The 16,957-nt window shown below is 47.8% G+C and overlaps 2 protein-coding genes across 2 annotated transcripts; both read right to left on the bottom strand.

Moving 5' to 3' along the window:
- Positions 1-114: 114 nt before the first annotated feature.
- On the bottom strand, positions 115-1,236 carry LOC138646243 (taste receptor type 2 member 4-like). Its single transcript, XM_069735710.1, has one exon. The coding sequence runs from the start codon at positions 1,234-1,236 to the stop codon at positions 115-117; it is 1,122 nt and encodes a 373-aa protein (XP_069591811.1).
- A 3,058-nt stretch (positions 1,237-4,294) lies between these two features.
- LOC138646242 (taste receptor type 2 member 9-like) lies at positions 4,295-5,245 on the bottom strand. Its single transcript, XM_069735709.1, has one exon. It carries the CDS (start codon positions 5,243-5,245, stop codon positions 4,295-4,297), a length of 951 nt encoding a protein of 316 aa, XP_069591810.1.
- Between the last annotated feature and the right edge of the window lie 11,712 nt (positions 5,246-16,957).

Raw genomic sequence — 16,957 nt, 5'->3', positions numbered from 1 at the left:
AAGACATACACATTAAACCACATAAACTTTGCATTTAACATTAATAAACAACGAGGTGCTGCCCGTCGTCACGGGAATAGCGTCCATAGGAGAGGAAGCATGTGAGCCACCTCCTTACACTTCCAGTCCAGGTTGGCTTCCATGAAGCATCAGATGCCAGTTTCCAGGTTGCTTGATGATACGATTTGCAGATGTCCTCAGTTTGGAGTTTCCGTGTATTATTATTACGCCCTGTAAGGTGGAGTAGGAGAATATGACAAACCAGCTGAAGTGCTGTGAGACATCCTCTACATTAAATGAGTGTAATATAATGGAGATGGAAGAGATGTACAAAGACATAAGGAGAGTGAGGAGAAGCACCATGGTCCTGGCAGCTGTGACGTGGGCATGTGTCCGGGCAGTACTTGACCCCAGCATGTTCTTCTTCATCATCATGATGTGTCTCCAGAGAGAGTTCAGAGTCAATACTGTGGGGATGAGGGTTAGAATTAAAGGTGTAATTGTCCCACATATAAGAGTCACTTTGTAGGGGAATGTTATGGCGATGACGTCGTGTGAAGAAGAAGAAGAAGAGGAGGTGTTCACCAAAAGCTCATGAGGAGGCACCAGGTACATAGTCCAAGCTGCCGGCACTGCAACACATAGCGACAGAACAGCCGATATCACCAGCAAAGTGGGCAGATATCTGGATATTCTCATCTTCAGGAGGAACAGGAGGCCACTGCTGAAGTTGACGATTCTTAAGCAATAGTAGGTACAGAGCAAGACTGTGAACCAGTAATTACAGGAGGCCAAAAACACCAGGATCTGGAGGACACTTAAGTGAATTTCTATGGACAATTTTATGTAAGTTTGAAATGCACTGAAGATCATTTCCAAGACCAAATCCGTCTGGAAAAGGACATTAATTAACCCAATCAAACTCAAAACTAAGTCACAAGAACTCAGGTGGATGCCAACATACCAGTCCTTGAGATTAACCGCTACGATCATTGAGTTCAGGCAGATCCCTGTAAACCCCGTGGCCAAACCAATGGCCACTCGAGACATATCCCGAGAAGACAGCATGATTTCTGGGGAAAATGAGAAGATGGCGGTTGTCTCACTGCTGCTGACCGCACAATGTGTCAACTGAACCAGCTGTGAGAATAAAGGGCAATGGAACCAATGCAAATCTAGGAGGGGTTTGGTTTCCACGTTCATTTGGTTTTCCTGATGGAAGATGACGAGGTTCATTAATCTAACAACAAATCTCATTGTTTCCAATGAACCAGTCGTTGGAGATAATGGGGAGCAGAAGCCGTCAGAGCTGATCATGAGGTTGGTGAGTTACTCTATCATAACAATGAGAAAGCTTGGAGCTGGAGGACAATAACCAGCAGGCATGGTGACCTGACCGGCACTAATCCTGTCTCATGTTGACACAGCGGCTCTAGTCACATGTCCAGCTATCGTCGTTGTGTCGACCAGTGTTAACAAAACTTGACCTGTTACAAATGGAGCTAAGATGGACGCTCTTCAGTTTCCGTTTTTCAGCCAGTTCTGTTTGTAATGGATCGATTTTTACTGGTGGAGTCTCTGTCACCTTTCACATCCTGGGCATGACCAGCCATTAAAAAACAGATCCAATAAAGGATGGCAGAATTCATGCCCATCGTCATCCATTTTTCATAGACTTAAATATTAAAAAAAATAATTGCAGTTGCTAAAGGCTTTTCTGGACAGAAAAAAAAGTTGTGCTGTCAGTTTTTCATCCAGCTAAAATACAGATTGCAGCCAGGAAGAAGGGAAACGGAAGACATTTTAAGACATTTCCATCCCCATTCAGATCAATGGATCCTGTATTGGATCATTTTATTTCTAGTTTGGTCCTCCCCAAATCAGTCTGTAAATGGCAATAAGGAGGTGTGAACACAGCCCAAACCTAGATCAGCTGGGCAGCGATGTGTCAAATATGGCGCTCACTGGACCATAGACCTGGTGCATCCGGTATAGATCATGAGATCATGTCTCCATGTAGAAGGTGTATAGAGTAGTCTGGGATCATCTCTCCATTCAAGAGGTACATCTGGTATAATGGGATCCTGGCTCCATCCAGGAGCTACTGTATTTACAATATGGCCAGGTATCTACCAGGGAAGATTGTATGGTGTGAGCATGTCCTTGCTGAACTCCAGCACTTTCTATATAAATTTTTGAAATATGAGAAGCCCAAACCGTATGTCAGTATTACAATGTAGGTCTATGGAGCCTCGTTCTAAGCCTCATTCTAAGCCTCATTTTGAGCCTCGTTTTGAGCCTCGTTCTGAGCCTTGTTCTGAGCCTCATTCTAAGCCTTGTTTTAAGCCCCATTCTGAGCCTTGTTTTAAGCCTCGTTCTAAGCCTTGTTCTAAGCCTCGTTCTAAGCCTTGTTCTGAGCCTCATTCTAAGCCTCGTTCTAAGTCCCATTCTGAGCCTTGTTCTAAGCCTCGTTCTAATCCTCGTTTTAAGCCTTGTTTTAAGCTTTGTTTTGAGCCTCGTTCTGAGCCTAGCTCTGAGCCTTGTTCTGAGCCTTGTTCTGAGCCTCATTCTAAGCCTCGTTCTAAGCCCCATTCTGAGCCTTGTTTTAAGCCTCGTTCTAAGCCTTGTTCTAAACCTCATTCTAAGCCTTGTTCTGAGCCTCGTTCTAAGCCTTGCTCTGAGCCTCATTCTAAGCCTCGTTCTAAGTCCCATTCTGAGCCTTGTTCTGAGCCTTATTCTAAGACTTGTTCTGAGCCTCATTCTAAACCTCATTCTGAGCTTTCTTCTAAGCTTTGCTCTGAGCCTTGTTCTAAGCCTCGTTCTGAGCCTTGTTCTAAGCCTCATTCTTAGCCTTGTTCTTAGCCTCATTCTGAGCCTTGTTCTAAGCTTTGCTCTGAGCCTCGTTCTAAGCCCCGTTCTGAGCCTCATTCTGAGCATCGTTCTGAGCCTTGTTCTGAGCCTCATTCTATTCCTCATTCTGAGCCTTGTTCTGAGCCTCGTACTGAGCCTCGTCCTAAGCCTTGTTCTGAGCCTTATTCTAAGACTCATTCTGAGCCTCGTTCTAAGCCTCATTATGAGCCTTGTTCTAAGCCTCATTCTAAGCCTCGTTCTTAGCCTCGTTCTGACCCTTGTTCTAAACCTCATTTTGAGCCTCGTTCTGAACCTCGTTTTCAGCCTTCTTACGCTCCATAGGTTTACATTGTAAAAGACACTTCTGGCTCACTAATAGAGCACACTGTGATCCAGAGATTTGGAAGAGCCATCACATGGCCAAGAAGAAGACTGGAGCAGCGCTGGAAACTGGAGAAGACGGTGATCGGTAACTACATTACTGCACTGACACTACACTGACAATTACACTGGTTTAGGCAATATTAAGTTTGGTTGGAGCTTTTTTTAATAGAAGATGATGATGTCATCATCACCGTCCGTCTGTTAATAAGATGCCGCAAGTCTCAACATAAAATAAAAATATACAGATACATCTCACGAGCAGAAAGAAAGTGGCAGCACTCACCGATCTTCTAAACCAGGTAAGCCTTTGTTCCAATAAAATCTTCACGGCTCGGGGGTGTACATACAACAGAGTGTATAGGTCCAAACGACGGCCGTTTCGCGAAAAATATACTGATAGAATGAAGAATCTACTGATGAAGCCCACTACAGATGGACCAGGACTGCCGGGGAGGAAGGGGATGGAAGGACAACAAAAATCAGAAAAATTATCATGAATTAAGGTAAGAAGATAAGGATTCCTGACAGCTGGTCTACAGATCCAGAACATATTATCATTGTAAACCGATTACTAGCCTAAGGGCTTCCATTTAGGATATGTGTAAAGTTACCAAGAAAGTAAGGCGCTGTTCTGGGGGCAGTAAATAATGGAACACCAGATTATTGTCATAAATGGCACAAGTCAGAACTGAAGTACAATTCCAATCTACTCACCCCCTATATGATTGTGGAGCCCGACGATGAACCATTTCATTAATAAGAGGCCACTAATAAGTGTGTGCAAACTACAGTGCTCCTCCTAGTTGAACTCTCCATAGGTGGATGAGCATGGGATGAGCATGGGATCTAGTGGATGAGCATGGGATGAGCTTGGGATCTGGTGGATGAGCATGGGATGAGCTTGGGATCTGGTGAATGAACATGGGATGAGCTTGGGATCTGGTGGATGAGCTTGGGATCAGGTGGATGAGCATGGGATGAGCTTGGGATCTGGTAGTTGAGCATGAGATGAGCTTGGGATCAGGTGGATGAGCTTGGTATCAGGTGGACGAGTTTGGGATCAGTGTTTGGCTTGTTGGGTTAAGTTAAAGGTTCCCAAATTCTTGGCGTTCTCCATCAGTTTGCTTGGACAGATTGCCTCCTGAAATGTCTTCCTCAGTTTGGGGCTGGCCTGGATCATGATGATGGCTTCTATTGTGGGAAAGACAAAGATTACACACCAGCAGACCACAATCCTCGTGTCACTCAATGACTGTGTGTAGAAGAGAATGATCTCTGCCGTGTAGAATATTCCCGACAACGTTAATAACAGGACCATTGTTCCTATAGCATTGACGTGGGGCTGCAGTTTAGGATGAAGAGAGTGCGGATTGTTGAGCTTTATGCTGCATATGTGTCTTAGAAGAGATGAAACCGATGTGATGAGAGAGATGAGAATCACCATGAAGGGCACAGAACATCCCAGTACGTTGGACACCACAGTGTACTCAATGCTTGTGGATACTATTACCACACTGGTAAAGATGAATGATCCATTCCCTAAATGTTGCTCCTGAATTTTCATACGAAGAGTCCAAATTCCTGGAATACTGATGACCAATGAACCAACTCCTGAGAACATGAGAAGATAAGGCAGTACATTTGTAAGCCATCTCTTCATCCAAGGGAAAAATCTGTGGCTGAAATTGGTGATGCTGGTGCAGTAGTAGCCGCAGAGCCAGGCCGTCAACCAAAAGGTGTAGTACATCAGGAAGGGCAAAGGGATAACGGTCACACTGAATGCCATTGTGATATAGGAGGTAGAGAGCCACAAGCCGACAAAGTGTCCGAGCAGCAGACCCCGTAGGCTGATGTTAACCATTCCCATGGCCACGTGGATGAGGTCAGATGGAGTCCTCTTCCACCCTCCTTTCAGGCTTTTCACGTTGATAATGATGATGCTCGCATTCAAGGAAATGGCCACTAGTCCTTCTACAAAACTAAAAACACCAAGATGTATGAGGAACCACATGTTGAGGTGAGATCTTCTCCTTCCAGCTCCTCGTTACAGTCCTCAATTATATAACCTCGGGAATTTGACTAATGCAAATAGCTCAGCTCTCCCTGTGTCCGCAGCAACACCCTAATTAGTCTATGTTCTGGAGAATGGATGGGGTGAAATGTAAAGGTCTAGTTTTATAGTGGTCATGTCCCCTCTAGGGTGAAATGCTCATGCAGATAACATTGACTAATATTCTCTATAGTAAAGTGCTGTATATCCATCACTGTCACATAGTGAACAATGGGGATGGCAGACTATCGGCATGATCCAACACAAAGAGATCAGAAAAGAAAGTAAAGGATTTCTAGTCAGCTATAAGTGATCATTGAGGCCAGCTCCCCATCTATATATGTAGTGAAGGATCTGGAGAACAGAAAAGGATAATGCCAGCTGACCCTTGAGGTCTATAGAAGTCCAGCATGCATGGAACCACGAGCCGACCACTCGTGTAGCAATTGCAAAAAAGAAGAAATGTTCCAACTTCTGGTAAAAGTCATCTTTATTCCATCAAAAACAATTAAAAAAACATGGAGAACAGGAGCAAGCGACGCGTTTCGAACACGGTTGTTCTTTATCAAGCTTCTGTTCCTGTCCACCATATTTTTGCAATTCTTTTTGATAAAATAAAGATTAGTTTGGAAATTTTACCAGAAGCTCAAATATTTTTTCCTTTTTTCTGCAATGTGAAGGATCTGAGAAGAGTTCCATATTGGTTTTATTGCACCTCTGCTTGATAAGGTAGGATTAGGGTAGCAATGGTTATGTTGACAAATGGTGGTTGCATTAATCAAGGTTGGCATGGACGATAAACGTGACTGACGCTCCAACCCACGAGATTCTGTCAGAGGGATGAGGACAAAAACAGAAAGTACCAAGAGACAAGTGGGGATATCAATGGAGGTTGTCACTCCAAAGGAGATCGAGTCCAGGCCCCTTCTCCAGGAACATTAATAAAAAGGTACAGCATGTATCTTGGTCGGTTTGACCTCTTCTCCAGTTACTTCTTTTTCTTCAGGAACCTAAAGAAGATGTTAGATCAACATTGAAACATGTTGTCAGCTTTTATTGAGATAAATATTGTGAGGTTATTAGAGAAATAGCCTAGACTTGGTTTATTTAGAAGGACGTCACCAGGTGGAGATGGGCTAATGGAGATGACCCCAACTCATTCTTCATATTTTTGATTCTTCTATTGGCATGTGGCCTTGTAATAAAATATATACATTAACATATGTCATATACCCTAGTATATAGATCCTGGCTGTAGTACCATGCAGATCAGCCACCAGGATCTAGTGCTACCAGTGATAGCAATGAAGTCTCCTACGGTAGAACCATCCCTACATCCAGAAGAAGAAAGAAAGGAGCAGAATCGGGGAAATGGAGAAGAATGAGCAAAGGACTGAAAAAAGGAAGAAGAGTCAGAAAAATGAAGAAAAGATGGAGAAAGTTGAGAAGAAATGGAAGAAAAAGAAAAGGAAAAATGAGTAGAAAAATGAAAAGAAAGAGATGAAGAATGGGAAAAAATAAAAACGAGGACAATAAGAAATGCCAGAACAATGAGGAAAACAATGTGAAAGATGGTGGAGAATAGTAATATAATTGGTAGAAGAATGATACAATGAAGAATCAGAAAAATTAGGAAAAGAAGAACACAAATCCGAAAAAAGAGGCAAAGCAGGCGAGGAATGAGAAAAACATCGAGAAGCACAACCCAAACATGAAGTAGGCAGAAGAACGAAGAGAAGAGGGAAAATCTGAAGAAATGAGAGTGACAAAATGATAGAGAAGATGGAAAAGAAAAATAAAAGTGGAGAAGAACAATCAGAGGCTAACTTCAAACTTTACATCCATCTCTATCAACTGGCAATAAGAAATTTAGCCAAGACTGTGATTAAGCATGGAACAAGAAGTGGTGAATGCCAACTAAGCTCATCCTTAAAACTTCTCCTGATGGACTTCTGTAACTGGACCTTGGACCTCCTGTTGAACTAATGCATCTCAAACTCCTGTGACTAGACATGGATCCTCCTCATGAGTGAATATATCTGATACTTGGGTGACCAAACTTGGTACCTCCTGATGAATTAATGCATCTCAGAATTGGGTGACCGGACCTGGGACCTCGTCATGAATTAATTCATCTCAGACTTGTGTGACCAGACCTGGGTCCTCTGTTGTGAATTCTGTGGTCGAGCTCCCTCCTGTGGTCATGAGTGGTACTTCGGCTGGTTCTGTCTATGAGCTTCCTCTGGTGGATGTGAGTGGGGCTGCGGCTTCTGAGTTTCCTTCCTCAGGTGATGAGGTTGTCGTTAGGTGCTGCTCTATTTAACTCCACCTAGTTCTTTGTTCCTGGCCTCCAGTCAATGTTCCAGTATTGGTCTTGCTCTCTCCTGGATCGTCTTGTGGCCTGCATAAGCTAAGTTCTGCTTGTGTTACTTTTGTTTGCTATTTTTTCTGTCCAGCTTGCTATATTGGTTTGTCTTGCTTGCTGGAAGCTCTGGGATGCAGAGGGAGCACCTCCGTACCGTTAGTCGGTGCGCAGGGTCTTTTTGCCCCCTCTGCGTGGTTGTTTGTAGGTTTTTGTGCTGACCGCAAAGTTATCTTTCCTATCCTCGATCTATTCAGTAAGTCGGGCCTCACTTTGCTAAAATCTATTTAATCTCTGTATTTTCATCTTTACTCACAGTCATTATATGTGGGGGGCTGCCTTTTCCTTTGGGGAATTTCTCTGAGGCAAGGTAGGCTTATTTTTCTATCTTCAGGGCTAGCTAGTTTCTCAGGCTGTGCCCGAGGCGCCTAGGTCTGGTCAGGAGCGCTCCACGGCTACCTCTAGTGTGGTTGGATAGGATTATGGATTGCGGTCAGCAGAGTTCCCATGTCTCAGAGCTCGTCCTATGTTATTAGTAACTATCAGGTCACTTTGTGTGCTCTTAGCCACCAGGTCCATTGTGGTTCTGAATCACCAGTTCATAACAGTCCTCCTCATGAGTGAATGCATCTCAGACTTGTGTGACCAGATTTGGGAGCTCCTGATGAATTAATGCAGCTCAGACTTGTGTGACCAGACCTGGGTCCTCCTCATGAGTGAATATATCTTAGATTTGGGTGAACAGACTTGGGTTCTCCTGATGAATTAATACATCTCAGACTTGTGTGACCAGACCTGAGATCTCAGAGGAATATATGCAATTTGAATTTGTTTGATCAGACCTGGGATCTCAGACCAACAATTGCAACTCATCGAATGTGTGCCCTTTATCCGGTGCCTTGATTCTGGTGGTGATGGAGATATCAACTTACTTTTCTACTCAGTTATCAATCATCAAAATTACAATAAAAAACAGCAATGATTTGGAAACCACTCATAAAGAGCTATTGCATTGTCTGGTCAGGTATATTAATATCAGCTGTCTGTACTTATTTAAGTAGAAGTCATCTTCAGCTGTTACTGATGATCAGAGCATGATAATGAATGGGAAGCTCTAATGTTTGAGCCTTGGGAGCCTCTGAGGTTGTAGCTGGGGTTTCCTACATCCAGGTATATATTTTACTAGCTATTGAACCCGTTCTTCGCCCGGGTGGCGAGCATTTATATTGGTATATGGTCTCCATCATGTGCTGCTGCCATCCTGCGCCCGTTCTGTCATGTGCTGCTGCCATCCTGCGCCCGTTCTGTCATGTGCTGCTGCCATCCTGCGCCCGTTCTGTCATGTGCTGCTGCCATCCTGCGCCCGTTCTGTCATGTGCTGCTCCCATCCTGCGCCCCCGTTCTGTCATGCGCTGCTGCCATCCTGCGCCCGTTCTGTCATGTGCTGCTCCCATCCTGCTGCCATCCTGCGCCCGTTATGTCATGCGCTGCTGCCATCCTGCGCCCGTTCTGTCATGTGCTGCTCCCATCCTGCGCCCCCGTTGTCATGCGCTGCTGCCATCCTGCGCCCATTCTGTCATGTGCTGCTCCCATCCTGCTGCCATCCTGCGCCCGTTATGTCATGCGCTGCTGCCATCCTGCGCCCGTTCTGTCATGTGCTGCTGCCATCCTGCGCCCGTTCTGTCATGTGCTGCTGCCATCCTGCGCCCGTTCTGTCATGTGCTGCTGCCATCCTGCGCCCGTTCTGTCATGTGCTGCTGCCATCCTGCGCCCGTTCTGTCATGTGCTGCTGCCATCCTGCGCCCGTTCTGTCATGTGCTGCTCCCATCCTGCGCCCGTTCTGTCATGTGCTGCTGCCATCCTGCGCCCGTTCTGTCATGTGCTGCTCCCATCCTGCGCCCCCGTTCTGTCATGCCCTGCTGCCATCCTGCGCCCGTTCTGTCATGTGCTGCTGCCATCCTGCGCCCGTTCTGTCATGTGCTGCTGCCATCCTGCGCCCGTTCTGTCATGTGCTGCTGCCATCCTGCGCCCGTTCTGTCATGTGCTGCTGCCATCCTGCGCCCGTTATGTCATGCGCTGCTGCCATCCTGCGCCCGTTCTGTCATGTGCTGCTCCCATCCTGCGCCCGTTCTGTCATGTGCTGCTGCCATCCTGCGCCCGTTCTGTCATGTGCTGCTGCCATCCTGCGCCCGTTCTGTCATGCGCTGCTGCCATCCTGCGCCCGTTCTGTCATGTGCTGCTCCCATCTTGCGCCCGTTCTGTCATGTGCTGCTCCCATCCTGCGCCCCCGTTCTGTCATGCGCTGCTGCCATCCTGCGCCCGTTCTGTCATGTGCTGCTCCCATCCTGCTGCCATCCTGCGCCCGTTCTGTCATGCGCTGCTGCCATCCCGCGCCCGTTCTGTCATGTGCTGCTGCCATCCTGCGCCCGTTCTGTCATGTGCTGCTGCCATCCTGCGCCCGTTCTGTCATGTGCTGCTGCCATCCTGCGCCCGTTCTGTCATGTGCTGCTGCCATCCTGCGCCCGTTCTGTCATGTGCTGCTGCCATCATGCGCCCGTTCTGTCATGTGCTGCTGCCATCCTGCGCCCGTTCTGTCATGTGCTGCTGCCATCCTGCGCCCGTTCTGTCATGTGCTGCTCCCATCCTGCGCCACTATTGTATTATATGCCCCCGTATGCTGCTGCCATATATAAAAAAAAGATACCATACTCACCTATCGTCCGGCTCCACTGCAGGTGTGTCTTCAAGAAAATGGCGCCGGAAAGCGCGGACTGCGCAGGCGCCGATTCCGGCAGCAGGAATCGGCGCCTGCGCAGTCCGCGCTTTCCGGCGCCATTTTCTTGAACACACACTCCGGCTCCTCTGCCTGTGACTGGACTCTGTCACAGCAGAGGAGCCGGGAGACGGAGCAGCACGCAGCGCTGGAACGGAGGACAGGTGAATATACTTACTCTCCCTCCTGGCGCGTCCACGGTCCCTGACTCTCCGGTGGAGATCGCGGTGTGCGTTCAGTGCTTACGCATACCGCGATCTCCTGGGAGCGTCACTCTGTGGGGGCCAGACTGCTCCGGCGCTTGCGCCTGCGCAGTCTATAAAGGCTTCGGACAGAGTGACGCTCCCAGCGTTATAGATTTCATGCCAAAATCTCATATTTACATAGTCTGGAAAAGGCAGAATGGATCAGAACTCCATGATACCTACACCCAGCATGTGCACACAAGTCCCACCACCTCGCCAGGAACCCACTGCATAATCTATTCAGAAGACCACCATGAAGAGTAGAGGTCACTGCCTAATGCATCAACTGTTCTTAAAGCTCAAGTCTCCAGAATTCAGCGTATCCTTGACACTATAGATTAATCTTTATCATCATTACCCGGCTGTCTTTAGATCTGAAGATTTGATGCAGATAAGCTCCCAAGTTTCTTCACTTGATTGAGGAAATATGCAAACGGTGCAGTTCTAGACTTACATTTAATAGCGGTGCATCATATGGCGGCTCTGGGGATGGACGGTGAGACCCGACTCATGGAAGCCAACAACTGTGATTTGCAAAGGAAATGATAACTTCTATGTAATGAATCTGCCGAACTATACAAACACTCCATCAGGAGAAGACTGAATTTGCATGCTCACCTACTGTATCCTCACCCATCCCTTGTAGAGTATGAGCTCTCGCGGGCAGGGTCCTCCACCAGTAGCAGTCAGTGACTTGTATTGTTTAAGACTATTGTACTTGTGTTTTAAGTATACCCCCCCATTGTCATATCATTGTGCTGTTTCACTGCTATGCAGTAAGGTTCCCAGCTCTTTAGAGGTTTGTCCTTCCTCTCTCCCTGTCTGTCCCTCTAGCTCTGATGTAACTCTGATGAGAGTAATTCCTCGCTTCTTCTTCTTCATTTTTCTTACTTATTCACTGCTTGCAGCCATCCTAGAAGCTCATGTGCTTGCATCTCTGGTTCATAAAAGCCTTTTTTACCTAATTTATTTGTGCATAACTACAAGAATTCAGCTGGAAAATAAATCTTCTTCTGGAATCTTCATACATGCCTCCTGCAGTTGAGTCAAGCTGTTTGATGACGTGTTTCTGGAGCGGCCCCAAGGGCTGTAGGGTACTCGGAGACGGGCCCCTTTGGTTCTCAGTGGGGGATGTCACGGTGGCGGACCCGGTCCGTGGCCCTCGGGAGGTCCGTTGAAGTTGTGGGGGAAAGGTCTTTAAAGGGATAATGTTCATGACGCCACCTGTGGTATTCGGTCAGGGTGACCAATGCTGCTTAGGGTCCGCTGGGGTGATGTTATGGCAGCTAGATGGTATACCTTCCCACAGGTGACATGTGTCCCCAGGGCTTCCCAGAGTGTAGATGGTGGATGGTGGATGATGTAAGGCGCAGTGAATAACGAGGACACAAGGTTGCAGTCTCTTTACCTTTACTGAAGGCTTCAGCATCCACAGTCCAGGGTAGGGACCACAGGGTAGGCAGAGTCCGGCCGGTCTGAAGGCAAATCCAGAGTCTCCTTATTCAGGTGGAATTCAATAGCCTTCCTCTAGCGCCTGGGCATTGTAGTCCCTCCCTGCTGAGCAACTCGGTAAGGTCCTCACAACTATTGTAGATGTTAAGTATCTTCTCTCTGTCCCCCTGACGGATAGGACAAACCCGTATGACTGGAGGCCTGAGGCTTTTTATAGGGACCCTAGAGACGCCCCGGCCCCAACAAGTTGCCACCCTGCCTACTGTTTATATGGTTGGGCAGCTAACGTGAAATCAACTGTCCTGCCAGTCTCTGAAGTAAAGCATAGAGATCCTTACTCCCTCGGTGTTCTGGCTACCGGTACTGCGCTTCAGAAGGAGGCAGCCTGCTTCTAGCTAGTCTCCCCCTGATGTTCATCTCCTGTTGCTATGACTTTGTTGCTCACTCACTAGGACACAATTCCTTTCGTGCCCTTTCTTAGGATGCTGCCGCATGGGATGCAGGCACAGCTCCGTGTACCCTCGTCTTCCACAGGCCGCAGTCTGGAGCTGGCTGGAACCCACTCCAACCAGCCTCTGCCAAACTCGGTCGGGACTCGCTGACTATCTCCTACTCCCTCCAGTCAGCTTCTGTCTCTCTTCCTAACCAACCCACCAGTTTTACCTAAAGGTACCGTCACACATAACGATATCGTTGCTTTTTGTGACGTAGCAACGATATCGTTAAGGAAATCGTTATGTGTGACAGCGACCAACGATCAGGATCCTGCTGGGAGATCGTTGGTTGCTGAAGAAAGTCCAGAACTTTGTTTCGTCGCTGGATCTCTCGCTGACATCTCTGGATCGGCGTGTGTGACGCCGATCCAGCGATGTCTTCACTGGTAACCAGGGTAAACATCGGGTTACTAAGCGCAGGGCCGTGCTTAGTAACCCGATGTTTACCCTGGTTACCATCGTAAAAGTAACAAAAACAAACACTACATACTTTCCTACAGCCGTCTGTCCCCGGCGCTCTGCTTCCTGCACTGACTGTGAGCGCCGGCCAGCCGGAAAGCAGAGCGGTGACGTCACCGCTCTGCTTTCCGGCCGCTGTGCTCACAGCCAGTACAGGAGGAGTGCAGAGAAGCAGAGCGCCGGGGACAGACAGCGGTAGGTAAGTATGTACTGTTTTTTTTTTTTTACTTTTATGCTGGTAACCAGGGTAAACATCGGGTTACTAAGTGCGGCCCTGCGCTTAGTAACCCGATGTTTACCCTGGTTACCCGGGGACTTCGGGATCGTTGGTCGCTGGAGAGCTGTCTGTGTGACAGCTCTCCAGCGACCAAACAGCGATGCTGCAGCGATCGACATCGTTGTCGGTATCGCTGCAGCGTCGCTCAGTGTGACGGTACCTTAAGTGTGAGGAGTGGCCTAGTAGATAGAAGCATGGCTCCCCCTGGCGGACTGGAGTGTGAAGTGTGTATTGTGGCTGTGATACCTGGACAGAAGATCTCCTTCATTGCCTTCAGACGTAACATCACTCCCCCTGGTGGAAGAATAACATTACTGCACCGACCAGGACTCTGGGGCGCTGTATTTCAGTAGCAGTAACGGTACATACAGACATCCTAGAAATGGTTTCTCAAGGGCCCCATGCTCGCAGTTTAGTTACGGAGTAAGAATTATCTTCTTTAACAATCATCAGTGAACAATTAAGAAAATGTGTTGATGATTTCTGTACATCTCCCAGGTCAGGAGATAAGTTCAGGCATTTGGGGTTTTTTTGGGAAGAGATTGGTTAGACCAGTGTTTCCCAAACTCCCGTCCTCACAGACCCCACGGGTCATGTTTCCAGGATTTCCTTAGTATTGCACAAGTAGCAGAAGTATCATCAAGGCATCAGGAATTGTCTCACCTGTGCAATACTATGGAAATCCTGAAAACATGACCCGTGGGGTCCGTGAGGACTGGAGTTTGGGAAATACTGGGTTAGACTTTGGGAATATATGAGAATCTTTGTTCTTTGTAAGGTGTATTAGAAAGCGTTCTACCACTTTATATTCTTAGTTGCCACTTTGTTATAATAATAATAATAATAATAATAATAATAATTTTTTTTATATACGCCAACATATTCTGCAGCACTTTACAGTTCAACAATTCATACACAACAGTCATAAGTAGCAAAGCTAAAGATAATCCAATAATTTGTGAGAATGCAAGTAGATCTCCTAAGGTGAACCTGCTGGACCGCGACAGCGAACCTTCCCAGAGCGAGTAGACCCAGAGACCCACCCCCTATACAGGGAGCGTTTGGGGCAGGCCCAAGGGAGACTACTGCCGCGGCAGCTGGTACCTAAAGAGGATGACAGGGAAAGGGGTGATAAGGCTGGAGTACAGGAAAAAACGGACAGAGCAGGGATGTAGGAAGAAATGGGAACAAAGGAGAATGGGACACAAGGACGGGAAATGAAAACTGACGGACAGCTGACGGACGGCTGGGGAGACAAAGGCTAGGCAGCGAGGACTCGGAGACACTGGAAGAGCGGAACTGTGGAGGAAAACAAAGGAGAGAGATCAGGTAAGGGAAACCAGAGAAGGAGGAACACTAAGGGTAGTAAGGGACAGGAGCTGACTGCAGGACGGAATGTCCGAAGGACGTGGGGCCAGAATCACATGTAGTATGCAAATGATCAACAGGCACCGCTGGGAGGAAGAGGCAGGCAGATAAAGAAGGCGGTGACATACCTTCCGGTTCAGGGTCCTCCTGGAGCACAGAGCGGTGAAGCAAGAGCGGCCGGGATCAGCGAGGCACAAGTGCGCGCGAGCCGCAGAACCCAGTGCGCGCGTGCGCCCGAGAAGAAGGAGGAGCCGGCCGTGCGAGAGGAGAAGCCCGGGGACGAGCAGGAACGCACCGAGACGCCGCAGAGCGGTGAGTATCACAGGTTACAAGCGGCGAGGTGAGCGGGAGCATAACATAATTAAAGCAAAGATAAGCCGCCCCTGCTCGTGAGAGCTTACAGTCTACAATGAGGTGGGGGAGATGCAAAGTACAGGTGCTTATTTACAATGATGTATTCACAATGAGGGTCCGGCCATCTTCAGGGGGTGGAGATAGAGAAAGGCTGCATGAAATGGTCACCGGCCATCTTCTGTGGTGTCATCTGTGCCTGTTGTTGTTACTGCTGCTGACGTCGCAAACAATTTTTTGAAATGTGGAGACTCCAAGTTGGGTCTCAACCTGGTGGGTTGCCTGTGTAAGTAGATCTTCCAGACAGGCAGGGAACACTACCTGTGTTACTGTCCTTACATTTTTCTACCAATAGTACTGTATGAAACTGATGTTTGAGCCATCTGAGTGTGGATTTAATAAAAAAAACTGGAGGTGTTGCAGGAAGTATCAGAGCTCTTAGATAAGAAGGCTTACATCGCTCCAATTAGCCACCACATCTTATTTCAAACGTCAATTCCAAGCGGTAAATACCCTGATACCTCATGCATGGCTCAAGGCTGACTGCTGCCGTGACATTTGCAAATTTCTACTGTGGGTCAGTTGATGCCACTTTCTTTTTGTCAACCCCTAATTTTAGCCTTTATGTGAAGCTTTTAATCACCCCTTAAGGTGTTGTGTATATGTTTGATTTGCCCTCCCAGTGAATCTCATGGGGTTCGGGTACATTCGTCAAACCGTTCAGCAAACGTCTAAACGTTCTGCGAATCAAACCGAATTGAACTTTGAAAGGTTCACTCATCTCTAATTAGGAGGCTGAAATAAAAGGATTAGACAAACAACAGCGAGGTCCAAATGATGCTGCAGGGTATAAAGTCCACTCTCCGGTCCATCTTGGTCTCTGTCTAGGGCGTGGAGGAGGTTCATCTCCAGATGTAGAGGCTGTCTAGGTGGTGGAAGTCAGGGCGAGCGTCAGCACCTGAGTAAGTGCTGGAGCCCTGAGAGGGCTGGGGGCCCACTCGCCATCGGGGACACCGGTGCTATGGGGGCCCAGTGCAAAGTGCCTGCTCAGCTTACCTCTCCCCGTTCCTCCGCTGCAGCATCTTTCGCATCTCCTGACTCTTTGACATTTCAGGTCAGAGGGCACAATGACGTCACTAGTTTGTGCTCTCTGCTTAGAACAGTCCCAGTGCAGAGAGCCGGAAGACGGCAACACTGATGAGTCTGGAGCAGAGCAGTGGCCAGTGAGGAGAGGGGAGTATTTCATTTTTTGGTATTTTTAATATTTGAAGCAATATATGGGACCCAGCATACGCTGGAGCATTATATGGGGCCCATTATATAATGGAGCATTATATGGGACCCACAACTTATTGGAGCATGATATGAGGCCCATTATATACTGGAACATCCTATATACGGACCATCATATACTGGAGCATTATATAGGACCCATCAAAAACTGGAAAATTGTATGAGGCTGTCTAGGTGGTGGAGGTTCTCCTTCAGATGTAGAGGCTGTCCAGGTGGTGGAGGTTCTTCCCCAGATGTGGAGGCTGTCTAGGTGGTGGAGGTTCTCCTCCAGATGTGGAGTGTGTCTAGGTGGTGGAGGTTCTCCTCTGGATGTGGAGGCTGTCTAGGTGGTGGAGGTTCTTCCCCAGATGTGGAGGCTGTCTAGGTGGTGGAGGTTTTTCCCCAGATGGGGAGGCTGTCTAGGTGGTGGAGATTCTCCTCCGGATGTGGAGGCTGTCTAGGTGGTGGAGGTTCTCCTCCAGATGTGGAGGCTGTCTAGGTGGTGGAGGTTCTCCTCCAGATGTGGAGGCTGTCTAGGTGGTGGAGGTTTTCCTCTGGATGTGGAGGCTGTCTAGGTGGTGGAGGTTCTCCTCCGGATCTGGAGGCAGTCTAGGTGGTGG

Source organism: Ranitomeya imitator, chromosome 7, assembly GCF_032444005.1.
Source record: "Ranitomeya imitator isolate aRanImi1 chromosome 7, aRanImi1.pri, whole genome shotgun sequence".
In the NCBI taxonomy this organism is placed as follows: domain Eukaryota; kingdom Metazoa; phylum Chordata; class Amphibia; order Anura; family Dendrobatidae; genus Ranitomeya; species Ranitomeya imitator.
The sequence above is the reverse complement of the archived record's forward strand: the minus strand, read 5'-3'. Positions and strand labels throughout refer to the sequence as shown.

Excerpts from the sequence above, each read along its gene's own strand:
- LOC138646243 (XM_069735710.1), bottom strand. The coding sequence starts at position 1,236 with ATGAACCTCGTCATCTTCCATCAGGAAAACCAAATGAACGTGGAAACC.
- LOC138646242 (XM_069735709.1), bottom strand. The coding sequence starts at position 5,245 with ATGTGGTTCCTCATACATCTTGGTGTTTTTAGTTTTGTAGAAGGACTA.